General features: G+C 39.3%; 1 protein-coding gene across 1 annotated transcript; it reads left to right on the top strand.

Moving 5' to 3' along the window:
• The first annotated feature begins 2,226 nt into the window (after positions 1 to 2,226).
• LOC113029910 (uncharacterized) lies at positions 2,227 to 6,712 on the top strand. Its single transcript, XM_026180927.1, has 9 exons — positions 2,227 to 2,786; positions 3,086 to 3,232; positions 3,465 to 3,646; positions 3,890 to 4,026; positions 4,148 to 4,241; positions 4,506 to 4,838; positions 5,029 to 5,203; positions 5,293 to 5,417; positions 5,616 to 6,712. Exons 1-9 carry the CDS (start codon positions 2,702 to 2,704, stop codon positions 5,940 to 5,942), a joined length of 1,605 nt encoding a protein of 534 aa, XP_026036712.1. The 5' UTR covers positions 2,227 to 2,701; the 3' UTR covers positions 5,943 to 6,712.
• The last annotated feature ends 21,121 nt before the right edge of the window (positions 6,713 to 27,833 follow it).

Here is a 27,833-nt window from a genome sequence, read left to right as displayed (position 1 = left end):
TCTTACTGCTGCATTACAGAGATAAGATGAATACTGATATTTATCAACAAGAAGTGATTACTTGTGAAAAAGTTGTAGCCTCTTAATTTAACAAGTATTTTAGAGTAGACATATTTTCTATTTTAAAAGGCCATCCTACACTACTTTTTAAGGTCTAAGACAGAAGACCAAGAAATAAAGAACAAGATAATAGACAGTTCTGGTCAGATATTTACATATACTCCTATTCTATGAGTATTTGTAGTCTTTCTGGCACATGATAGGAGCGCCCTCCATCCCCAAAACCCTCAAAACATAATGTCACTCAGCAATGTTGACGTGTAGTGGTGGATAGTTATTTAAGTCTTCTTGTGGAAGAGAGGAGTTTACATATCTTCACAGACCTTTAATTAAAACTCATCATTTTATGATCTACAACTACATTATTTTCCCTACGAATTATTTAATCTGCCTTAAATAGTGACATAAATCTTTATTTTGTTACTAATGGGAAAAGAAGGCTACACAGCAAAATCCGAAGTGTTGATGTGAGTTAAAATTACTGGTGTTAAAAATTTCGAGTTGAAAAGTGTTGGTTTGAGAGTTACAGTAACACTAACGGTGCTGAAAAAGCTCTGTAGCCGGAGTTATTTCAAAGAGTCAATACTATAACACTCATTTGGAGTTGATTTCCACATCCGGGTTTTTCGCGCTCATGGCCATGAGGAGTCCGCCAGAAGTTTGCTGTCAAGATCGAGGAGGTTGTTCAGGTAAGAACTATACAACAAGACCTATGTTATTTTATCATTATTAAATATTGTAACTAACTAGCCTATAACATTATTTATCAGAAGCATGCAATATTTTCCTAATGTGGAGTGTATTCATCTGCGGTAAGAGATGGGATTCGTTAGCTTAGGTAGCTAAACTATCCTCTATAACAAGTTAATATTGCAGCGAAAATAAATGCGTGCTTAATATAATTCTCAATTCTAGTTAGTTCTAATGTCATAAGAGAAATGCTTTCCAGTGTTCAATGCTTATTAAATGAAACGAGGGAGGAGTTAGCTATCCTCTGGATATGTTAAATGTAATGTTAAAATTTGAATTTGTGGTAGCCTAGCTGGCAGCTAAGACAAATGCGTTTAGCCCACTGCTTTTAAGGGAAGCGAACATTCGCCTCAGAAATATCCTATTTAAAAGTGAACTAAACAATCACATGGAGACGTTCAAGTCAAGTTTTGGAAAGCGTCAAGATAGGCTAATTACACGTGCTACCAGCGAGTTTAGCAGTAGCCTAGCCTACAAATCTTTGAAGTGGCAGGGGGTTATGGAATTCTGTTAGATGTTAGTGACCAAGCAAGGCGCGTTGCGTTTGTGCATGGGTTGCTTGCTAACGGTTAGGATATATCATACATGTTATAGTAGGGCTGCTCAATTAATCGAATTTTAATCACGATTACGATCTGGGCTTTCAACGATCATTAAAAATGACTGAGCCGATTATTAGCCCCTCCCTCGTGCTTTACTCTCGCGCTGCTCCGTGTGGCAAATCGAGCGCACCTCTCTGCATTTCGAACACGTGTCACAACAATTAAGAGGACCCGAGGGAAGCTCGGAAAGCTAAGCAGAAGTTATTTGGAGAGGAGAGTGACTGCCGTTGGTTGAAAAGAGAGGTAAAAAAAACTTCAGTGGTGTGGAAACATTATGGGTTCGCGGAGTCAGACGTGGATCAAGTAGACACAGTGTGTAAACTTTGCTACAGTGTTGTAGCTGCACCACAGAGCAACACTGCAACGTTCACTAAACATAGATGTTTACATTTTTCATTTATTTTTTATATTGCAAACATTTGCACTGTTATCAGTATTTGCACACTATTTTATATTATTTTTTGACAATCTTTAAAGTCATTATTCAATACATTGTTATTGTTAAATAAATATCGTCAAATAATCGAGATCTCAATTTCAGTGAAAATAATCGTGATTATCATTTTTGCCATAATCGAGCAGCCCTATGTTGTAGTAGGCCTAATCTAAGGGAACATTTTCCCCTTTTCTACAGTTTTAGTGAAATAGGCTACCATCCAGTGTTTAAGACAAAGCGGTATAACGACTGAGGGTCGTTGACGTCGCCTCCACTGATAATCCTAGCATGTCGTGTCACAAAACAACCACCACAAAGTAGCAACTAGCCAGACGGCTGTGCATGTGTCAGAAACTCCCAATATAAATGTAAGACTTGCACTCATTAATTTACAGTATAAGGGATATTTGTTGTCATAAGTGAAAGCGTGATGAAGGCAGGTGTGCGTTCAACAGGAAATTTTATGTGGATTATCATCCTGACATGGTTTAAACAGAGATGCTTTTCCCCAAGTAGGCTACAGCGATTTACTCGCAACATAGCAGAACTAAGTATCTAGCCTGCGTGCAGACGAGAAGATCGCCGTTGTCGTCTTATAAACATGTGGATGGGTGGATAATTCATTGGATGCTATTTCTGTGTACCCAAGTTCAGCTATTTTAGTGCGCAGGGGGAAGCCAAATTATGTTCCTGAGGTTGAAGTGGTCTGTCACCCCTTCACAGATCATCACACAATGTATAGCCTAATATTTTCTTAAAGTTGTCCGGATTTGTTGCCACTTAAGCTATGGTTTAAATATATGGTAAAAAATATTCTGTGCCCCCTTCTCTCCACCAGGTGCTGTTGTAAGACATGTTGCTGAAAGTGAAATACCTCAATGTAAAGAAGTACATTAAATTGCACGCAGGATTCACTTATCTAGAATTCATCAGTGAAGGTAAGATAACCTGGCAGAACAAAATTTGTTGCACATGTATCAGTTCATCATGTTTGCATCTCATCTATTTAAAAAATGAATTAAATGTTAACACATTTTATTTTAATGTGTGACATTAAAAACAGTACAGAGCAGTAGGCCTAGGCCTATATTGTTGCTGCAGACTTGTCTAATTTAACCATTTTAAAGACAGGTAAAACAGCTGTTAATAAATATTAGCTAAATAAAAAAGTCAAAATTAGTTTTTAAAAAAGTTTTTCAGGCGTTTTAGGTGACATTATGCTTATCTTTTTGTAAAGCCAAAACCAAGTTTGGACTTCCGGATGCTGCTGACCTTGATATTTTCGATGAAACTGACACAGCTGTCGAAGAAGACATTTTTCTGGAGTTACTGGAGGCCCAACCAGACCTATGCCTGACAATACGTGAAAAGATTTCAGATGAAGGTAAATGTTATCATAACTTAAATTTTCAGAGTATAGCCCACTCAATGTAGAGCCAAGTTCTTTTGCTCTTGATGCAGATGACATTGACCTGTCTTCATGCAATATACATGACAGTGGACAGGGCTGGGTCATATTTGTATAGAATGTTGTCTGAACATGAACATTGAAATTGTGTTATTAATGGCATTGTGGAGTAGCCTAAAGAAAGTTAACCAAATCATCTCTCCCAAAGATTTTTGTCCTTTAGCTCATTCCACACCATCCTCCTCGGATACATTATCTTCCCTCACGGACACTATATCACTTTCATCAAGTGACAGTGACCTCAGGGAAAAGGGCATTCCTGCAGGCCGCAGTAGATCCAGCAAAGACAGTTCTGCACCAAATGTTTCTGTGTCAGAGGCTGCAAAAGAGGTAATTGAGAACAGAAAATGTCTTTTGTATTTTTGAGTTGACACCATTTATACTGTAGATTGTTATACAAATTGAAATTCAAAACATGGTGGTTCCCAACTTGCCCTGTATGAAAAAATGTTAGTAGAAGTTAGTGCTTCTTGCTAGATATGTCTTTCACAGGTTTGTTGACATTCCTCTAAACTTTCACCTTTACTGACAAACAAGTTTTTATTGTTATTATTTTCCCTTTTATATGAGCAGATGGTTAAAAATGCCTTGACTAGGAAACCTGGTGGAGAGGAAATTCTTGAAGAATACAATGCCGAAAATTCACTGAGCCACCGCACCCGGCTGCAGCTTGTTAACATATTGGCAAGTGATATGACTGAGAGACATGGGTAAGAGTAATAGTACCTAATAAAAAAGTAAAGATGGGCCATATGGAATATTCTTGTAATGTATACTGCAGTAAAGACACATACTTCTGATTTAACATTGTCAATTGTATTTCCTCTATAGCAGAATTCCCTCCCGTAAGCAAAAGGAGAAATATGCCCTTGGAATAATTACACTCTTTCCCTCATTGAAGGATCCATTTTCTCCAAACGGCTATGTAAGTCATGCAGTGATTGTAAAACAGCACATTATTTAGTTTTCATCATGGAATAATTACATCAGCTAAATGATTTAAAAGAAAAATCTTAATTCCTCTTTCGTAATAACTATTGTCATAAAACTGTATTGAAATTGTGGATGTTGTTTAACATGTATTGCACCTGTTACATGATAATAGTCCTTGGGTTTCTTTTTGCTGAATCTGCAAAGTCTGTAAGATCGCATTTGATGTTTATTTTTCATCTATGTTTAAATGTGACAGGAGCATTTCTACGACGGAGTGAAAGGCACTGGATATATAGCGTGGCGCCTCAAAACCATGTCCAGGTCTACAACCAAACGGCCAGTGAAGGAAGTCCCAGTGCATCAAGAACAAGGGCCTAAGCGCAGAAGATTAGCAACCACATTGCCTCAGCAACTTGATGGAGATGCCTGCAAGGAGGCCATCTCATTTCTTGTTCACTCTCCTGATGAAGCAAGTGTATTTCAGAAGATGAAAATGACGTTCCAACATCGCCAGGATCTGGTGCATGATCCACAAAGAACTGCAGATGTCTTCAAAACATTTCCACGCTTTTTGGATGTCAAAGGACTAGTAAGTCAAATCACTTGATATTTTCAACTGTTAATCCTTTTTTTTTTTTGTTTTGCTGATGTGGATGGCAACAGTAAAAGATGTGATCATTGGTCATCCCAGTCAGGCTATATCCCATATTGGTCAAAATCACATTGCAATGTAAACAATGTTGAGCACTGTCTTTATGTCCTGTGTGTATGATGAACAGGTCAATCAAGACTTCCTGCTGCTGTTTGGTGCTGAAACAGCCACCGAGTTGCTTGAGAAGTGGGACATGTCATTCAAGCCAAAGGTTATTAAAGAAGCCAAACAGCTGACTCAGTCAACTGACCTGTGTCGTTTGATAAAAGCTGCTGAGAAACCAACAGAGAGTGATGTAAATGGTAGGCGTCGCACCATGCTTGTTTGATTTTAATAATATTTATTTTTACCTGTCATTTTGAAATTGTTTTATAAATTCAACCATACACAGACTGGGACAGTGACATGGCCTCTCTGCTGCTACTCCTTCAACTTTTGCCACCCACAGCTGGACGAAAGAGGAGAACCAAAATAAGTCCAACTGATGCAGCACACAAAATGGTGCACTTTCACAAGGTAAATATGTTGTCTCACTTTTTAAAATCCTACAAAACACTTTTTCAGTTTTTGCACTTTTTAGTTTTCCTCTCCATGAAGTATGTGTCTTAGTATTTTGTAATAAGTTAGCAAGGCACATAATGTCAAACTGAATGAATGGTTCATACTCAGCAAGTATAAGCTAGGCCTATATGTCAATATCTCATTTGTTTTTAGTCATGCTGCAGCATTGATGAACACTTGCAAGCAAGAGATGGTAAACAACCATACATCCTCGCTGTTGGTCGAACCCAGAACAGCATTGACACCTTCTACATCGCAGTGGACAAACAGCTCATCCCCTGCCAAGCCACCAGCTCACTCAGTGCTTTTGATGAACTTTTCAATTCCCACTACGTGTTCAACTTATCTTACGACGAGTCACTGGTTCATCTCTACAATTTTGTGCAGACCACCATATTCAACATTGATGCCACCTCAACAGATGAGTCACCACGTGTTCGTGAGTTGCGTGCCAAAATGTTGAATGAGAACCATGTTTAAATGTTTTATCTGTCAAACTCTGCATAGCACCAGTCAGGCTTTGATAAGTCATTTGCGACTAGGTCACAGTTTTTATCCAAGCACCAAATTTAAGTTGGCTTGTTCACAAGATGGTTGCAGCCGTCAGTTCACTACATATTCTGGTTTAAAAAAACATTTAAATAGTGTTCATGATGAAGATTGTTGTCAAAGTGGTGATGCAGAACCCTCAGAGTCATTTCAAGCTGATTTTGACAGATTACAAGATACAGACATAGCAGTTGCAGGAACAAGTGTTACTCAGAGCCTAGAGGTTGGGTGTTCTGAAAACAATGGGTCAGGTCAAAGAATTAAAAAAAATTCTGAAGCAATTTGCACTAAAATTATTGGTAAACTCAATGGTAGTGGTTTGGCAAATAGTTTTGTGTCATCACTTGTTTGTGATTTGGAAGATTTTGCTGATGGACTGCACTGTGAGTTTAAACATAAAGTACTGAACGTTGTGCCAACAGAAAATCCTGTTAGATCTCCAGTGGAAAAATGTCTTGAGACTTTTGACAATCCAGTTGAGAAGTTCGACACTGAAGCTAAAAGAAAGTCATATTTCCGTGAAAAATGGGGAATTGTGGATCCAGTGGAAAAGACTTTAGGAATACGCTATGATACAAGGTTAAATAAAAAATCAGGCACTTATGACCAGGTACCAGTAAAAGACACTTTTGTGTACATTCCAATTTTGGAAACAATCAAATTTATATGTCGCAATTCTTATATTTGCGAGCTGCTTGCTAAACCATGTGTATCAAAAAAAGACAGATATGAAGACTTTTGTGATGGGAGTTACTATAAGTCTCATCCATTGTTTTCAAAACCACAGACTTCTTTGCAAATTCAGCTATATTATGATGACTTTGAGACTGCTAATCCACTTGGTTCCAAACGTGGTGTTCACAAAGTTGGTGCAATCTATTTTGTCCTCAGAAATCTGCCTCCAAAGTTAAATTCTGCATTGATGAACATTCATTTGGTTGCATTGTTTCATGCAGAAGATGTGAAAAAATACGGCTTTGATCCTATTTTACAGCCTCTGATTGATGACATAAAGTTTTTGGAGAGCCATGGCATTGATTTACCCTTCTCATCTGAAAAGGTCCATGGCACTATATGTCAGATAACTGGGGACAACTTGGGGATGCACTCAATTTTGGGTTTTGTTGAGTCTTTCAGTGGACGTTACTTTTGTCGTTTGTGTTTAATTGCAAAACAGGATGCACAGAGTGTGTATACTGAGGATGATCCAAAGATCATCTTACGAGGGAAAGAACTTTTTGAAATGCACTGCAGTGAGTTGCAATCTGATCCTCAAAAGCTACATGTGTTTGGCTTAAGAAAGAATTCTACACTGAACACTCTTCAATTCTTTCATGTTTGCCAGAACTTTTCCTTGGACATTATGCATGATATTCTCGAAGGGGTAGCACAATATGAGATAAAGTTACTGTTGGAATATCTGTCAGACAATTTTCTGCCGAAACCTGCTCTTTTGTCACGGATCTATGCTTTTGACTATGGCTACTTGGAGAGCAAAAATCGTCCAACAAGGGTGAACTTAGACAGTAGTGGTAATAGTATAGGTCTTAACTCCATTCAGACTCTTTGTCTGATAAGAAACATTCCTTTAATTTTTGGTGATATTGTGCCAGAAGGAAATCAGAACTGGACTATGCTATTGCTATTGTTGCAAATAATTAACATCATATTCTCTCCATCTGTTACACATGGCATGACTGTGCTTCTAAAACATTTAACAATGGAACATCATGACTTGTTCAAATTGTTGTATCCAGGTAGGAACATGATTCCCAAACACCACTTTATGTTGCACTACCCAACTTGCATCAGAAAAATTGGGCCATTATTGCATGTATGGAGCATGAGAGGTGAGGCTAAACATAGGGTGTTCAAAGACACCCTTAAGAACTTTAAGAACATCACAGTGTCACTTGCCAAAAAACATCAAACATCCATAGCATACAAGTGGGAGACATGTCCTTTAAGCCATGTTGAGTATGGGCCCTTGAAATCATTTGATGTTGATAGTGAGGAAAATAGTGAAATGATCTCCCTAGGCTTGCCTGCTGTTGCAGAAGAGGCTTTCTCTGCTAATTGGGTTAACATTAATGGGACTGAGTACAGAACAGGATTGGTCATTTGTTGTGGTTCTGAACATGAGATGCCGGTGTTTTGCAGAATAAAAACAATAGTTTTGGTCAATAGTCACACCTACTTCATAGTTCAGAAGCTTGTGGTTGAAAATTTCAGTGAACATTGCCATGCTTATAAAGTGTTTGAAACGGATGAAAAAGATGTTGTTAAAGCAGACTGTATTGAAATATACAAGCCCTTTGATTTGCAAAGTGCTTATGGTGATGATGATGGTCTGTACATTGTGCCATTATTTTTGTTGTGAACGTATGCTGTATGGTGCTTGGAATTTAATATTTATTAAAATTCTTATGTGACCAATTTTATGTTTTCTCCTTTTATCCTGTAAAGGGACTTAACAAGGACTTTCACTGAATGTAACACAGTAGTCATACAGTAATTGCACTTTAATGCATTTTTGTATTCAGACAATTAATACAGACTAGTATTTAAAAGCTCATATATGTCACTTTAAAGTGCCAAAATAACACTGTAAAAGTTACAGAATAACACTCTAAGTGAAAACAGTCAACACAATCCAGTGTGAAAATAAACACTTAAAAGTGTCATAAATAACACCATAGTTGTTGTGTAGTAACACCCTCAGTGAAAAGAGTTAACCCAAGCCAGTGTAAAAGTGAACACTTATCAGTGTCCTAAAACAACACTATAAATGTTAGGTAGTTACACTCTGAGTGAAGACACTTCACACCATACAGAGTGAAATTTTAACACTATGGGTGTTATATTTTTAACACTACAATGGAGTTAAAATAATAACACTTTGCAAAGTGTTACTTTAACTCTAAACCAGTGAGAATTATATAAACACTGGAAAAGTGTTAACTTTAACACTATAGGAGTTGAATTAACACTGGAGATTTTGCTGTGTAGGCTGTTCTACTTCACAGAAACAGTACACAGCACAATAGCTAGCTTAACTTAGTTGTAGGGGCATCTTCTTACTGTGAGGAGATGGTGCTAAACACTGTGGCATCACTGTACTCAGTCTTTGTGTTTAATAAATGATAAAAAATAAATAAAGGTAATTTAAATGAACTCTTTCTTTGGTTGGGGCAACAGCTTGTAACTTATTGACTAAATAGTCTTCTTTTTCCACATGTCATTGTCTCACATTTAATGGTCTGGATTCTCACCCTGGCTGCTACGCAACTGACTGCAAACTCTCTATCCGCTCTTGAGATGATTCAAATGTTTGAAGAATTCAAGATACTCAGGAAATCAATTTGGACCTGAAATGCTGGTTCACAAAAGACAATACTTCTTTTTAGCTTGGTCTGACAAATGCCAATAAAACAGACTTATATTAGACCTATATGGATGACAATATGTCCTGTGTGTCCTGAAATCACCTAATTTTCAACAAAGAGCACTCAGCAAACCTTGATGGGAAGCACTTGTGATTTCTACTGTTTCTATGCAACACTTTTAAGTCAACCTGAGTTTTCCTCAAGTTTTCTAAACACTAGACATACTTAATCCTGAAACCTTGGTCAAATATCTGAGCAGTAGCATGAAAGAAGAAAACATGAAGTTTTATGTCTGAAGAAATAAAAAAATGGGCATCATATAGTTTTAAACACAGGAATCACAGATAAAGAACATAACAGTTGAACAGTAGGCTGAAAAAAATTATAATCAAAGAAATATTAGTAAAAAAGTTCAGAAAGGGCCCAAAGAACAAAGTTACTGGTTAATTTGTAATCTCGGTGACCATGCTGTAGCAACTGATGCCTTTTTCCAGCTTTTTTCTCCCATTACTACCATAAACAGGAAAGAGCCAGTCATCAGTGTGGCCTGAGGGCTGGTGTGACCACCACATTCATCATTAACAAAAGGTGACCTGTGTTAGCCATGTAACCATCTGTCTAATATTGCTGTGTGCTTTAATACTACTGCACAGAGAATCATGTCACAAATGCTTCCTCTCCCCTCTCGCCCCTGTGGGCGATCTTTATCCTTCAAGCTTGAGTCCTCTACCAGAGGCCTGGAAGCTTGAGGTTCCTGCACAATATCTTTGTTGTTCCTAGGACTGCGTTCTTCTGGACAGAGATCTCGGATGTTGTTCTTGGGATGTGCTTTAGCCACTCGCCTGGCTTGGGGGTCACTGGATCGAGCACTCCGATTACCACTGGGACCACTGTTTCCTTCACCTTCCACATCTTCTCGAGCTCTTCTCTGAGCCCTTGGTATGGTGTTGCCGTCGCTACGTCTATCACTACTAGAGATGGCACGATACCACTTTTTTATGTCCGATACCGATACCGATATCATAAATTTGGATATCTGCCGATACCGATATGAATCCAATATAATGTTTTTTAATCAACAAAACTGTTTTTTTTTAAATATCTTGCTGCATTTTGTATAAGTTCATACTCAAGTTTAAAACAACAACTACACTAAAGCTATTCTGTTATACCTATATGCAAAAAAAAAAATATTTCATAGTTCAGCAATACTGATCAATCTAATAAACTTAAACCTACACCATCCTCCCTATTCTGGTATTTTAAAGAGTACTTAGCGTAAATATTAAGCAACCTAACTAATAGGGTTCCAACTCCCAGCAACAACAAAAATAAATAAATAAAAAATAGGGAACCACCCCTCACACTCCACCTCATGATGCTTAATCAACGTAATCAACCTTAATTTGATGCAGTGTGAAAAAAAAATGCACAGAAATCAATTATTTTTCAAGAAATATTAAATAGATTCAATATCTTTCTTCAACAAAATTGCAGACTGCACAGATGGTACCTTCCCAAAGTAAAAAGTACTATAGCATACTAGGGTATATATATTAGACTTAATAGTTACTATATACAGTAATTGACTTCTATTCATTTTGCATCAAATTAAAACTTTGGGTGTCAGATAATTATTTATTAAAAGCTAGACATTTTAAATGAGAATAAGAAAGAAAAGTATGTCTTTGTGCCCCCTTTTCCCTGTTAATGCCCTATCGGCCCCCCTGGCTAAACTTTGCTAGATGCGCCCCTGCACAGTTACCAGCGTCAGCTACGTAGAAAAAGATCCTGGAGTAGAAAGTAATATTAAATAAATTCTAACAACAGCTTATCAAGCTTAAACGTGCTGCTGTTGTTCAGCCGCTGGTTTCCTCTTTCTGGTGCAAAGTGGGCCAAAAGCAAACTAGAGACACGGACTCGCGACAGAAAAGCCGATCAGCTGATCGTTAAGCAGTTTCATGATTGAAGTAGCAGCAAGAAGAGGCAGTCGCTCCATATATCGTTTGGTAAGCTTAACGCAGGAATGCTTTACAAACATTCAGAGATGGACTTACACACTTGCTTTACTTCTCTCGGGATAACTTTGTCGGAGATGAAATGCCGGGTTGCTAGCGAAGCTCCACATGCTATCCAGAGCACCGACAGGTCCCGCATGCCACAGCCGCTCTATCACGTGATGCATACTGCTCCGACGTGCTAACGTTCTGAGGTGAGTTACGGCGTGTTGCAAGTTTTGTGAGGTGCTTTCGTGATATTTAATGGATCGGATTACATTTTTTATTTTTCTCCGATATCCGATCCAGTAATTTAGGTCAGTATCGGACCGATACCGATACGTAATATCGGATCGGTCCATCTCTAATCACTATGGCTGTCTTCCTCTGTTTGTCTACCACTACTATGTCCGGTTGGTTAGCCATCACCATTTTCTCTGCTGTATCTCGAAGTCCCACAGGATCTTAACTCGGTCATTCTTGTCCAGCTTAGGGGACGTCTCCAAGTTTGACCTCAGGACTTGCAGGCCATACTCGGCACACTCGGATGTTCCTGTATACTATGCCGGCCACTTGGTTATGGTGTTCCATGTATACTCTGCCTGTTAGCATCTTACACCCTGCAGTTATGTGCTGGATTATATCAGGGGCATCTTTACACAGCCTGCACCTGGGGTCTTGCCTGGTGTGATAGACCCCAGCCTCTATGGATCTTGTGCTCAGAGCTTGTTCCTGTGCTGCCATGATTAGTGCCTCTGTGCTGTCTTTCACTTCAGCTTTGTCCAGCCACTGGTAGGATTTCTGGATGTCAGCTACTTCTTCTATCTGTCAGTGGTACATACGGTGCAGGGGCCTGTCCTTCCATGATGGTTCCTCCTCTTGCTTCTCTTTCTTGGGTTTCTGCTGCCTGAGGTACTCACTGAGTGTGTGCAATGATTTTTACTATATTAATTCAGTGTCAAAAGAGGGCCATTCAGGACTGTTTTTCAGCCTAGCACTTACGAAGTACATACCTAGAGAATTATTTTTTTTAAAAACAAAAAGGTGTTGAAGTGTTTCCACTGTATATGCTAAGCTGTCACAGGAATCAATTTGGTGCAAGGACTAAACAAAGACCAACTGGATGGTAGTTTATGTTGCTCACGCCATCACAAATGCTCAGGTCAACCATACAAAGCACTAGATGCAAAAGAGAGGTGAAGACGAGCAGTGTGCAGAAGCAGGTGGAGATGAGTGTCAGGGGTTATTTGTGAAAGAAGAATAGCAGCAAGAGTAAAAGTAATAGTAGTGAGACCTGCTATAATTCACAGTTTGGAGACAGTGGCACTAACAAAAAGACAGGAGGCAAAATCTGAGGTGCCAGAGTTATTGATGCTCAGATTTTCATTGGGAGTGACCCTGATGGACAAGGTTTGAAATTATTATATCAGAGAGGGACCAGATTTACCGGTTCTATCCATCCATCCATCCCAAAGGCTGGTTCATTTAGTCTGTAGTACACTGGATGCACTAGCCCTGAATTTGACATTTTTCTCTATCGCACCAGAGAAAAGTGTTTTACTTTACCGGAATGGACCTTAATTGAGTTGACTTTCCTGTATACTCTTTCTTCATACGCTGGCACTTATGAAGGCTAAGAGGTAGAGCTTTAATACCACACCACCAGCCAGATTGCCATTTTGTCTTAATATATGAGGAGTTGTCATGATGTCCATCAGTCTACATGTAGGATGTACTAAAAGGAAAAGGGAAGCCATATGGACCCTGATTTTCCCTTCACTGCTGTCTAAATTAGATTTCTCATTGGTACATGCATAAATATGTTTTCACAAACTCAACCAACACCATCCATAAAAAATATATATTTAGGTCAGTCACAGAGTTTTTCCTCTAGATAAGCTCTTTTCACTTTCACAAGTTCAAACAGCGATTTCCTGCTGTCATTTGAGGAGACTGCTGGGTTAGCTGAAATTTCCTTCCTTGTGTCTTTTGTCTTTTGTTTTTCTCTCCTGCCAGTGTCCACTGCTTCAGGCCTGTTTGCATTGTGCCTCCCAAGCAGCAATGCCATGTTGAGGAAACATATATGTCCATCAACAGCATCCAGGGTAGACGCACCTTAGTAGGAACAAGCAGACTTCAGTTAATCTTAGGTTTTCAACTAGAATTTTTTTTGCTTATTTTTTGTTTCCGTTAAACCTTTTAGAAGACAGCTGCAGTGTATGTACAGTACACCACATTTCCAGTTGTTATCAGTAGTTTCAAACCAGAATGCCATTCAGCTGGCATAATAAAAAGGTAGCTGTGTATAGAGCTGACAGCACAAGCAGCTATAAAAGAAAATGAACTTGAGGAAAATAGCTGTCAGTAAGGATTAGTTTAAAAGTTTTAAACTTTGCTGCAAGGCTATACAGTATATTGATTTCTATATTGATTGTGTCCATTTTGGTTTTTTTTCCACCATCATAAAGATGCAGCCACATGTTCAAACAGAATGTTTCCACACTTATGCAAAGAGTTAGCATAAACCTAGAAGTTGAAGAAAAACAGAAAATGTCAAAATGAACCTTGTGTCTCCTCATTTGGTTTCATTTACAAATCAAGAGACGCATTGCAGAACTTGTTTATTAATTATTCAGTGTGTGTCTCAAAGGAAAAAATGATCATTATTCATTTCTACATTAGTTAATGAGGAAGAAGTGTGAGCTGTCCAGCTTGTTTATATTTATCAAACATAATTTGATAAATTGTAAAGGTTGGTTATACAAGTTTCTCTTTAAAATATCTAAAATTAATACACATATACTCGAGGCACAATGCAATGCAATGACCCCCAAACTGGGTGAGTGGCTCCAGCAGATTCTCTTTCTCTGTCCAGAAGAGATCAGTCCTACAAACAGCTAAGACACTGTCCAGGACCCTCAAGCTCCTTGGCCTCTGGTAGAGCACCCAAACTTGAAGGACAAAGACCGCAGGGTGCCAGTAACACACATACACATATTTGTATTAGTATCTTAGCTGACTGTGCTCTTCTGCAGTTCTTCCAGGCCTTGATGTGTCTCTTCACATTTAGATGCAACACTCTCTGAACTGCCTCTACCAGCCGCCAGCCATTGGGAGTCCCCTGTGCTCCTCCTGGGACATATCTACTAGAGTTGGATGTCTCGAGACCAGTCTTGGTCTTGTCTTGGTCTCGCTTTAGGCGGTCTTGACTACAAGTCTAATATCTACTTTCCAATATGCTCCTTGCACATCATTGCAGAGTTGCCAAGAGAGGGCCCTTTCTTCACAAAAACTTTGACTTACATAGTTGGAAATATTTGAAATTGAAAGCTAACAAAAGAATTTCAACCTTTTTCTTAACAGGCACATGAAATATAAATGTGAAACAGATAAAACACTAGTCAGTTTGACCATGGAGACATCAACAAAACAATTCCCAATTTTCCATTCATCTTTTTCACTTTAATTTAATAAATATGTAGGGTTAAAAAGAAAAACAGTGAAATAGAAAACATAATTGCACACAAACTTCCTCAAAGATTCAAAACCAGATGTGGAGGTTATGTTTGAGACGGGTAGGATTTAGTTTTTAATTCATCCTCTGCCAGGTTGCTACTTGTTCAGCATTAAGTTGAATTATGAAGCATGACCCAATTTTTTTCTGTTAGTTACAAACATTATGATTTGTCCATTCAAAGTTGTTATTTCAATGGTAAATGCACTGATTCTTATAGAGCACCTTTGCACTCTCAAAGCATTTTGTACAGCATGCCTCATTTACACAAGCATTTTTACTCTATGGCTTTCCATTTACCATTCAAACCCATTCATACTCCGATGAATCAAACAGCAACTTGGGGTTAGTATCTTGCCCAAGGATATTTGGCATGCAGACTTGAGCAGCCAGGGATCGAACTACTAACCTTCTCGATCAGTAAGTGACCCACTTTACCTCTAGAGCTTTTATAATCATTTTCACTTCAGTCCCCATGATGGGGATGTTGTTGGAATTTTAATGATTGCAGTTCTGCACTGAAAACTATTTTCTCTGATTGAGGGGACCCAAATAAACTGACTTGTCAGATCACTTTAAGTGGAAACAACTTCTGCATATTTTTAAGTTACACATTATTATAATTCAACATGACATCACAAAGTTTGCAGATGTCTTTGCACCAGTTTAATTAATATACGTTGAGTTGCATACTTTTAACTGTGATAAATGTTTTTAAAGAAAAAAGCTCCTCGATGGTACTAAATTTTACAGATAGGCAGAGATGGGAGTTGCTCCTTCTCTGTCATAGTAAGCCTATTATTTCACATAACATCATTAAGAGGTGACAGAAGTTACAAAGTAATGCAAATGATGTGGAGCAGCTGAACAACAAGCACTAAAGTGTGAAAAGTTTTTAAAAAATTCCTACTTTTAACATCGTCCCAAGTTGTTTAAGAGAAAATTTAAACTCTAACCCAATTTGTGACAAGAAGGATCCACTGTAATGCTACTGATAATTTGGCCTCTCTTCAGCTTGATTTAGGCTTCTGTGGGACATCTCCGTCATAACATGTGACGTAACCGGAAACTCATCTTAAGCTGAAAAGGATCGTGGTCGCTGTCCGCTCCACTCCAGGTACTACCCATCGTCCTGCAGTGAACTCTGCTGTCAGATGGTGGCAAAGTGTGTGCTACAACTGGTCTGTGGGCCATTCTTCTTCCGTAAGCCAGCTGCGGAGGAGAACAAAGTTATAACATACTAAGGCTGAAGTGAAACGGTGTTAAAATCTATAAAAAGTGTCCACTACAATCATTGTCTGTGCTTTTTATGCTTTATTTTTTTAGATCTTTGAAGATTTTTCACAGTTCCCCCATACCCTGTGAACTGTGCTATTGCTGCCTTCTCTAGTCTTTAGCCTCTACCCCACTTGTCAGCCAATCAACATTTAGCAGTGGCATACCTCATCTGCTTCCAGCAACATGCAGTCAAGATTTTAGAGGACTGCATGGGAGTGCATCTTGGGTAAGTGAAAACCCTTCCCCCCCTCTGTCTGACTGAAAAGTGTGCATGGATGGACACATTTGTGGGACTATACATTCCACTTTAACCCTACACTGCAACCTTCCACACCATTCAAGTCATGGTGGTCTGCGTCGACTCAATGTGCAGCTCCATTTCTTGGATTAAAAGGACACACATACTTGTTCAATTTCTAACACACTAAACCACGCAGACACATAGGGACAGCCAACCATTCACACTCACATTCACTCCTAGTGGCAATTTGGATTATCCAGTTAACCTATCCCCACAAGCTGCATGTCTTTGGATGGTGGGAGGAAGCCGGAGTACCCGGAGAGAACCCACGCAAACACGGGGAGAACACACAGAAAGACCCGGCCTGATGGTGGAATTGAACTCAGGACCTTCTTGCTGTGCGGCAACAGTGCTAACTACCATGCCACCGTGCTGCCCCCTTCATAAAAAGTATTGAAATTAAATGTGAATACTGCAGATAAATACAATCAAATGTTTTTTTACAGATCTTGTGTGCGATTAAACTTCGAACCACTGCAATTTTTAAAAAGGAAACCAATGAGCAGGTCATTTTCAAATACCCGTCTTTTTTCCTTTTGAATATTTATTATTGCTCATCAATGAGACATAAGTATTTCTTATCCGATTAATTGATGGAATAATAAATAGAACACTTGATTACTAAAATAATTGATACATGCAGCCCTCCTTTGTAACATTTATTTACTTGTCAGCTACTCTAACACCTTCCCCAGGCCCTGGCAGCTACCGAAACAGGGAAGGCATGATTGGAATGATGGATCCCAGCTGTGCTGTGCACTGTCCCCTGAACCCACTGCACCACCCCTCCCCTTCAGCCAAGGCCCAGACCACACCCCACCACAGGGACCATGGCTAACTTAACACAAGAGGACTGCACAGGGAGACACATAACAAGTACAGATTAAATAAAAGGGGTACATAAAAATTAGGAAGAGACAGACTTAACACTGATGAATGCAGAGAAGACCAAGGGAACAGGAAGGGGTTTACTAAAGGGAACTAACAAAGCAAAAGCCAAAACAATCATGAATTAACAAAACTCAAAAGTTCAAACTCAAACGCCAGAAACATGACACTGTTGTGTTTTACCAGGTTTTCATCCACAGCTCTTTTACATGTAGATCCATCTACCTTTTGTCTAGACTTTAGGAAGATCTAGAGCTCAGTTGTTACAGAATTTGACAGTCAGCAATATTCACCCTTATAAACTTCTTGATAGCATGGACTGTATGGAAAGAATTGTTCTGCTGAGTAACGCGCGTCAGCCTTTTCTAGGGAAGAAAGATTAAATCATAGGATAAATAAATCAGATGGATGCATATTTTTTCCATCTTGTCCTGGTTCTGTCCTAGGGTCTCATACAATTAAGATTGTTTCAACTGGCTCCTTTCAGTGTGCTGGGGCAGCAGCCCCTTTCATATAATAATAATAATAATAATAATAATAAAATTTATTTATGAGCGCCTTTCAAGTCACCCAAGGACACTTTACAATAGGATAAAACACTTAGTAAAACAATGGCAGAATAAGAGCAATAAAATAAAGCACAAGATAAAATGAACAAACAGTGGATTCACAGTGAATATGCAGATTTGAACAGATGAGTTTTGAGTTGGGATTTAAACTGGGGGAGAGAACCAATATTTCTTATTTCAGGGGGCAGAGAATTCCACAACCTGGGAGCAGAGCAGCTGAAAGCTCTGCTTCCCATGGTGGTGAGGCGGAAGGAAGGTACAGTAAGCTGGACAGAAGAAGAAGAACGAAGTGAACGGGCAGAACAAGTGGTGGTTAACAGGTCAGAAAGGTAAGAAGGAGCGAGGTTATGAAGGGCCTTGAAGGTGAGCAGAAGAAGTTTGAAAATTATCCGGAATTTCACAGGGAGCCAGTGAAGTTCCTGAAGAACAGGGGTGATGTGCTGGTAGGAGGGGGTTCAAACAAAAAAAAAAAAAAAAAAAGGAGGGGGTTCTGGTGATAATGCGAGCAGCAGAGTTCTGAACCAGTTGAAGCTTATGGAGGGATTTTTGGGGGAGACCATGATGTCTGTACTCCAGACTTAGTCTTGAAGTGTGAACGCCGATATTTTTTGAAGGAAACTCAGATCTGACCCAGCCATACAACGATAAGATTGACTAGTAAATCAATAGGCTTTTCTTCACTACAGCAAACTGGTACAGCATCTGCAGTCATGCTCCAATCCATCTGTCAATATCTTTCTCCACTTTTCCCCCCCACTTGTAAACAAGACCAAGACATACTTAATTTCCTGTACTTGAGGCTGCAATTCATCCCAAACCTTGGAGATGGATTTCTCTATATTGCACTTTGCTCCTAACAGCCAAAATGCAAGAACAAAAAACAATAATAACATGAAATTAGTAAATAAATAAATACAATCATTCAGTCATTCTGATTGGATATGTTATTGCATGTGGTCTGAAAGACTTCTGGTATCGGTCCTTGTGGCAGCGGTGAATCAGAAGTGCTAGGCAGCCTGACGAGTATGTGGTGGAGAGTAGTCAGGATAATCCATGATGTTTAACAGGGTTTTTTCGGTGACCATGAACAAAATCTCCATACAGTTCCTTATCAGCTCAGCATGAACAGTGGTGCCATGAGAACAATGCCAAGTTCTAATAGGGAATAAGTGAATGTACTGCTTTTTCCCACAGAGCTCCGTACGCCGCCGGACCAGGACACCAATTTTGACTGAACTGAGTGGACTTGGCAATTACATGCAATCTGTTGCAAATATGTTTTCATCTACAGGGTGGGCCATTTATATGGATACATCGTAATAAAATGGGAATGGTTGATGATATTAAAGTCCTGTTCATGGCACATTAGTATATGTGAGGGGGAAAACTCCTCAAGATGGGTGGTGACCATGGTGGCCATTTAGAAGTCGGCCATCTTGGATACAACTTTTGTTTTTTCAATAGGAAGAGGGCCATGTGACACATCAAACTTATTGGTAATGTCACAAGAAAAACAATGGTGTGTTGGTTTCAACGTAACTTTATGTCGGCAAGGTATCTATCTTAATTGCCCCTTGGGGATAAATAAAGTCTCTCTGACTCTGACTGTATCACTATTGCTCAAAAATAAAATAAACAAAACAACACAACTGTCATGTTGTGTGTATGTGTGTGGCCAGTTAGTGGCCAGAAAGGTTTTCAACGTGGAGGTCTGCCACACCTGTCGGCTATCCGGTCTCACCAGCTTCCACTGATCATCTACATCAGCGGCCACTACTTTACTGGGTGGCTGACCTTCAGTCGACAATGGATAGTTGAGTTGTCGAGTTAGTGAAGCCCCCAGCTATAAGCAGTTACGCTGTTTCCTCGTGTTTTGTGAGTACGTCACTGATCTACCCGTTTTGTGGTTTAACCAGATTTTGGAGAGGAGTGCATCATGGGAGTGGAGCAATTATGGAATTTTGCATTGGAACTGCTTACCTGGCACGGAGTGGGAGTGGAGAGCATGCCAAGGAAACCAAGGCAACCACCTTTTGGAATTGTCGCACATTGTTCACTACTGGGATTGAACCACCAACCTTCTAGTTAGCAGTTGACCAGCTCTACCACCTGAACTATAACCAGATAAAATTGCCCAAGTTAAAATTATGAGATATGTCTGTCAGTATTGGGAGTAAGAGATGCTCTTCTCTCAAAAGGAGGAAGCAGAGTGTGTTTTTAATACTGTGGAACCCCGCACCCAGATATTGCCAGTCTGTGATGACCCAACCACACCAACTTGGCACTTGCAACACAAAAGAAAAATTCAGCTTACCAGCCCAACAACCAACAGATCAGAGAATCCCCCAACAGGCACTAATAGTGTGTCACAACTCAACATGGAGCATCTACTTGGTCATTTATTCAACACTGTGAGTTCCATGTTAGCATATTTATTTACTTTTTTCCTCATGCCCTTCAAAGAGGATTGACCAGATGGAAGTGGCTATAAATTAGAACTTCACACCATAGTTTCAAGTTTGAGAGATCAACCCTATTATCATTTAAATCTAAGCCCTCACGGCCTTTGTTGCATCCAGACTGGCCTCCACAAAGGGGTCTGTGGGTGCCAGTAGACAATGGAAAGCTCATTTGCTTCTATGAAGCCTCCCCTTGCAGGAAATGAATATCTCATTAGCCTAGTTAACCCGAGAAGTAAATTGTTTTAAATCCAGGCAGTGCTATACACACTGAATAGAGCAGTGCTGGATTTGAGCTGGACCATTAAAGCATGGAGTCCAGTTTTCTATCAATTTAAAATGATTGTTCACAGAGAATAAAAGAAAACCCAATTTATTTTTTATTTACGTGTCTTACTGATTTCATATTCGCATGGTTAACCTGGCTACACCTACACTAAAATTAAAATGCTGTTCTTTAAAATTAATTATCCTCTCAGGGATTTGAAATATTCTACAGTGTTCTTTTCATGTCCATAGAAAATCCCAAACGTGATTTTAAAAAGGTCTTTTGAGAGCAAATCAAATAAATGAAATAATGGGGGGAAAGATGAGAAAAAAATTGATAAGTCAGGTTGTACTATGCTTGCACCAACAATGGGTATGTATGTAAATGACTGTAAACCACACATCTATGGCACACTAACGTGTGGAATGAAAGAACACCGCTCAGGTCTATCATTCTACAAAACAAAACAGTTTTATCCTCATTGCTATCATTATCATTTTTATCATTATTATTTATTCATTATTATTTAACAAACACCAATTCAGGGGTGACAAGCTCGTGGTACCCCTGGTCCCAAGTTCGGATAAATGAGGAGGTTTTTATCAGGAAGGGTATCTTGACCTTAGCAATGCCATGAGAAATAAGGATACAGCCTTCTTTTCTTCTATTAGTCTTCTATTATTATTATCATCATATATCTGTATGCAGTACTATTTATTCATGTGTGTACAGTTATTACCATTATTTAATTAGGGAAAATCTCAGGGATTATTTTTTGCAGCTTTGTCACAAACATTTACATACAGCAAAATGAACTGAAAAAATGACACATCGATCGTTCATGAAATCTGAAATGAAGTAAAAAAATAATAAAAAACAAAAACTTCAAAGCTATGGAAACATAAAATGTGCCAGTAAGTGTCCTTTCAGGTGAATCAAGAACCTGAAATAATCTCACCTCCAGATCAGTTAAAATTGTGGACCTTACTGACAGATCTTTGAAATGTTAAATAATGTAATAGTTCTTGTAATTGACAATTTAGTGAATGGGATAGTGTCAAGAGTACTGGTAAGTGGGGTAGTGGGCCTGTTGACTATGAAATATCTATGAATTATTGCTGCTCTAAATATAACATTTTTAAAAGACTTCTGAAAATCAAATAAACAAGTGAGGGTTTTAGACTGCTGCATTTATAAGAACATTACAGGGAGTGCAGAATTATTAGGCAAGTTGTATTTTTGAGGAATAATTTTATTATTGAACAACAACCATGTTCTCAATGAACCCAAAAAACTCATTAATATCAAAGCTGAATGTTTTTGGAAGTAGTTTTTAGTTTGTTTGTAGTTTTAGCTATTTTAGGGGGATATCTGTGTGTGCAGGTGACTATTACTGTGCATAATTATTAGGCAACTTAACAAAAAACAAATATATACCCATTTCAATTATTTATTTTTACCAGTGAAACCAATATAACATCTCCACATTCACAAATATACATTTCTGACATTCAAAAACAAAACAAAAACAAATCAGCGACCAATATAGCCACCTTTCTTTGCAAGGACACTCAAAAGCCTGCCATCCATGGATTCTGTCAGTGTTTTGATCTGTTCACCATCAACATTGCATGCAGCAGCAACCACAGCCTCCCAGACACTGTTCAGAGAGGTGTACTGTTTTCCATCCATCCATCCATCCATTCGCTTCCGCTTGTCCTTTTCAGGGTCGCGGGGGGCGCTGGAGCCTATCCCAGCTGTCATTGGGCGAGAGGCAGGGTACACCCTGGACAGGTCGCCAGTCTGTCGCAGGGCCAACACATAGGGACAGACAACCATTCACACTCGCATTCACTCGCACATTCACACCTAGTGGCAATTTGGATTATCCAATTAACCTATCCCCTCCTTGTAAATCTCACATTTGATGATGGACCACAGGTTCTCAATGGGGTTCAGATCAGGTGAACAAGGAGGCCATGTCATTAGTTTTTCTTCTTTTATACCCTTTCTTGCCAGCCACGCTGTGGAGTACTTGGACGCGTGTGATGGAGCATTGTCCTGCATGAAAATCATGTTTTTCTTGAAGGATGCAGACTTCTTCATGTACCACTGCTTGAAGAAGGTGTCTTCCAGAAACTGGCAGTAGGACTGGGAGTTGAGCTTGACTCCATCCTCAACCCGAAAAGGCCCCACAAGCTCATCTTTGATGATACCAGCCCAAACCAGTACTCCACCTCCACCTTGCTGGCGTCTGCCTTTACCAATCCAGCCACGGGCCCATCCATCTGGCCCATCAAGACTCCCTCTCATTTCATCAGTCCATAAAACCTTAGAAAAACCAGTCTTGAGATATTTCTTGGCCCAGTCTTGACATTTCAGCTTGTGTGTCTTGTTCAGTGGTGGTCATCTTTCAACCTTTCTTACCTTGGCCATGTCTCTGAGTATTGCACACCTTGTGCTTTTGGGCACTCCAGTGATGTTGCAGCTCTGAAATATGGCCAAAATGGTGGCAAGTGGCATCTTGGCAGCTGCACGCTTGACTTTTCTCAGTTCATGGGCAGTTATTTGGCGCCTTGGTTTTTCCACACGCTTCTTGCGACCCTGTTGACTATTTTGAATGAAACGCTTGATTGTTCGATGATCACGCTTCAGAAGCTTTGCAATTTTGAGACTGCTGCATCCCTCTGCAAGATATCTCACTATTTTTGACTTTTCTGAGCCTGTCAAGTCCTTCTTTTGACCCATTTTGCCAAAGGAAAGGACGTTGCCTAATAATTATGCACACCTGATATAAGGTGTTGATGTCATTAGACCACACCCCTTCTCATTACAGAGATGCACATCACCTAATATGCTTAATTGGTAGTAGGCTTTCGAGCCTATACAGCTTGGAGTAAGACAACATGCATGAAGAGGATGATGTGGACAAAATACTCATTTGCCAAATAATTCTGCACTCCCTGTATAAACCATTTTTTTAATTAAATAACTGATTCATAGATTTTATCTAAATGATTAATTCCCACATAACACTTCTAAGCCAGGAGTCATTTAACTTCAATATTAGGTATGAGTAGGTATTAGGTATGTCTAAGATATTCTTCTCTATCCAATAGCACACTATGCTGTCAAAGTATGAGGAAATAAGTAGGTTTTGACAGCATATTCCAAAGAGAGGCGTTGAAAGGCTGCTCCAACGGAACTTATTGTTTCGGAGGAAAACACGAACACAGCGTACAGTCGAGTCTTAATAGCTTACTTACAACTGGGCAAAAAAAACAAAAAAAAAACAACTTACAACTGGGCTCGTCAGGCTCTCTTCTTGGCTGCAGTGGTTATTATTATATTTACATGCTTCCAGCTCCCGTTTTTGCTCGATGACAACTTATACTTTTCCACTCGCCTTTTTCTCCCTTCTCGCGCTCACAGACACATAACGGGTATGACAGTCCATTCTCCCAGCAGCACGGATTACACTGCCTATGAGGCTACATTCTTTAGAGCTGTAGCATTCTGCCTATTAGCTTAGCACAACAACAAAAAGGCGCTCTCTCTCACCCAGGAAACACGCAGAGAGAGAGAGCGTCACCCTGTAACCATGGCAACCGTAACGCTGCCACCTGGAACAACAGAACATAGCTGTCAAACAAAACCCAAACAGTCCTGTATCTATGTTACTCCCCAACACTGCGTATTAGTCAGAGGTCCCGTTCGGAGCCGCGGACCTTCAGTAACAGTAATAAATCACAGCAATAATACATTCACGTAGTTGTAAAAAGCATGATAATATATTAAGTAATCCAAAGTATTCCGAATACGTTACTCTCATTGAGTAACGTAATGGAATACGTTACAGAATACATTTTGGGGCATGTATTCTGTAATCTGTAATGGAATACATTTTAAAAGTAACCTTCCCAACACTGACTGCATGGTATATGAGACATAGCATTTATCAGGAAATTTCAGCCAGCTACTAAGAATTTGATAGTGGTGGTAACTTTAAAATATATTTGAATGATATATTTTCATTCTTACTTCAAGTATGCAAGAATAACCGGTCAAATAAAGTTTAAAAATAAAATTGTGTTAATGGTTAGCTAAGGAATCCTTAAAAGTGTCACCCCAGTCAGTGACTACAAATTTAGAAACATGACTGCAAATGCAGGAGGGTGACAAAGGAGGCCAGAAATTGGATTAGCCAGTTGGATGTGATGATAAGCCAGCGAGGACGGCCAGTGCAGCGCCTCGTGGCCCCTTTGATAACAAAGCTAATCCATCCATCTTAACCTCCTGGCCTCTGCTTTGATTCCCCTCATCAAACATCCCACTGCCCTATTGTTAGTGATGTTTGCTGCCTGTCCTGCTGCGGCACTCCGGCCATAACTCTTCACTCTGCAACGCGGTGAGCAGGTCAGCTATTAATTTAGGTGAAGTGCCACTGTGTCTGTGCCTGCTGTTCAGCTTAGCAAGGCGAGCTGAGCTGCTCAGCTGAATGAAAGAGACATGCAGCCATGTCATCGTTCACCTGCCTGCCACCTGTGCTCCTCTGGGCCTTTCTCACATGCACTCATCTTCCAAAAGTGCCCACCGTGACCTGCAAGACAAATTATGATATTATGGCAAAACTATCAGCAGGACATTTACTGTGGCCAAGAGTTAAGCTGGACTCATAAGTCAATTGTAACAGACAGTCGTCAAAGGATGAAAGGAAGGTGGCAGGGCAGGGAAATATGTAAGCTGTAAAAGAAACCCCTTGGTTTCAAATATATATATATATATATATATATATATATTATATATATATATATATATATATATATGCGTGTATATATATGCATATATATATATATATATGCGTATATATATATATATATGCGTATATATATATATATATATATATATATATATATATATATATATATATATATATATATGCGTATATATATATATATATATGCGTGTATATATATATATATATATATGCGTGTATATATATATATATATATGCGTGTATATATATATATATATATATATGCATATATATATATATATATATATATATATATATATATATATATATACAGTGGTGCAAAAGAGTATTTAGTCAGCTACCGATTGTGCAAGTTCCCCCACTTAAAATGATGACAGAGGTCAGTAATTTGCACCAGAGGTACACTTCAACTGTGAGAGACAGAATGTGAAAAAAAAATCCATGAATCCACATGGTAGGATTTGTAAAGAATTTATTGGTAAATCAGGGTGGAAAATAAGTATTTGGTCAATAACAAAAATACAACTCAATACTTTGTAACATAACCTTTGTTGGCAATAAAAGAGGTCAAACGTTTACTATAGGTCTTTACCAGGTTTGCACACACAGTAGCTGGTATTTTGGCCCATTCCTCCATGCAGATCTTCTCGAGAGCAGTGATGTTTTGGGGCTGTCGCCGAGCAACACGGACTTTCAACTCCCGCCACAGATTTTCTATGGGGTTGAGGTCTGGAGACTGGCTAGGCCACTCCAGGACTTTCAAATGCTTCTTACGGAGCCACTCCTTTGTTGCTCGGGCGGTGTGTTTTGGATCATTGTCATGTTGGAAGACCCAGCCTCGTTTCATCTTCAAAGTTCTCACTGATGGAAGGAGGTTTTGGCTCAAAATCTCACGATACATGGCCCCATTCATTCTGTCCTTAACACGGATCAGTCGTCCTGTCCCCTTGGCAGAAAAACAGCCCCATAGCATGATGTTTCCACCCCCATGCTTCACAGTAGGTATGGTGTTCTTGGGATGCAACTCAGTATTCTTCTTCCTCCAAACACGACGAGTTGAGTTTATACCAAAAAGTTCTACTTTGGTTTCATCTGACCACATGACATTCTCCCAATCCTCTGCTGTATCATCCATGTGCTCTCTGGCAAACTTCAGACGGGCCTGGACATGCACTGGTTTCAGCAGCGGAACACGTCTGGCACTGCGGGATTTGATTCCCTGCCGTTGTAGTGTGTTACTGATGGCGACCTTTGTTACTTTGGTCCCAGCTCTCTGCAGGTCATTCACCAGGTCCCCCCGTGTGGTTCTGGGATCTTTGCTCACCGTTCTCATGATCATTTTGACCCCACGGGATGAGATCTTGCGTGGAGCCCCAGATCGAGGGAGATTATCAGTGGTCTTGTATGTCTTCCATTTTCTGATGATTGCTCCCACAGTTGGTTTTTCACACCAAGCTGCTTGCCTATTGTAGATTCACTCTTCCCAGTCTGGTGCAGGTCTACAATACTTTTCCTGGTGTCCTTCAAAAGCTCTTTGGTCTTGGCCATGGCGGAGTTTGGAGTCTGACTGTTTGAGGCTGTGGACAGGTGTCTTTTATACAGATGATGAGTTCAAACAGGTGCCATTCATACAGGTAACGAGTGGGGGACAGAAAAGCTTCGTACAGAAGACGTTACAGGTCTGTGAGAGCCAGAGATTTTCCTTGTTTGAGGTGACCAAATACTTATTTTCCACCCTGATTTACCAATAAATTCTTTACAAATCCTACCATGTGAATTCATGGATTTTTTTTTTCACATTCTGTCTCTCACAGTTGAAGTGTACCTCTGGTGCAAATTACTGACCTCTGTCATCATTTTAAGTGGGGGAACTTGCACAATCGGTGGCTGACTAAATACTTTTTTGCCCCACTGTGTATATATATATATATATATATATATATATATGACTTATTTTCAAAAATGACTTATTTTCAAAAATTAATTACTTAGTTACTTAGTTACTTTTTAAAAACACAATTTACAACACAATTTACAACCTGAAGAGGTGATAAAGTGATAGATCTTTCAGCCCAATTCTACTTTTTCCTGCATAATCCATCATACAAAATGTAATCAAATGGAAAAGTCTCTTTTTTTAACATGTTGTTTTTATTTTTGGAATGACGTAATATTGCTGTCAGTGGATACTTAAATTTGTGCACGGCTTTCCACTAGGGCTGCTCAATTAATCGAATTTTAATCACGATTACGATCTGGGCTTTCAACGATCATTAAAAATGACTGAGCCGATTATTAGCACCTCCCTCGTGCTTTACTCTCGCGAGGTGGCAAATCGAGCGCACCTCTCTGCGTTTCGAACACGCGTCACATCAATTAAGAGTA

The sequence above is a fragment of the Astatotilapia calliptera genome, chromosome 9 (assembly GCF_900246225.1).
Source record: "Astatotilapia calliptera chromosome 9, fAstCal1.2, whole genome shotgun sequence".
NCBI classification, from domain to species: Eukaryota; Metazoa; Chordata; class Actinopteri; order Cichliformes; family Cichlidae; genus Astatotilapia; species Astatotilapia calliptera.
This window is presented reverse-complemented; position numbering and strand designations above follow the sequence as displayed.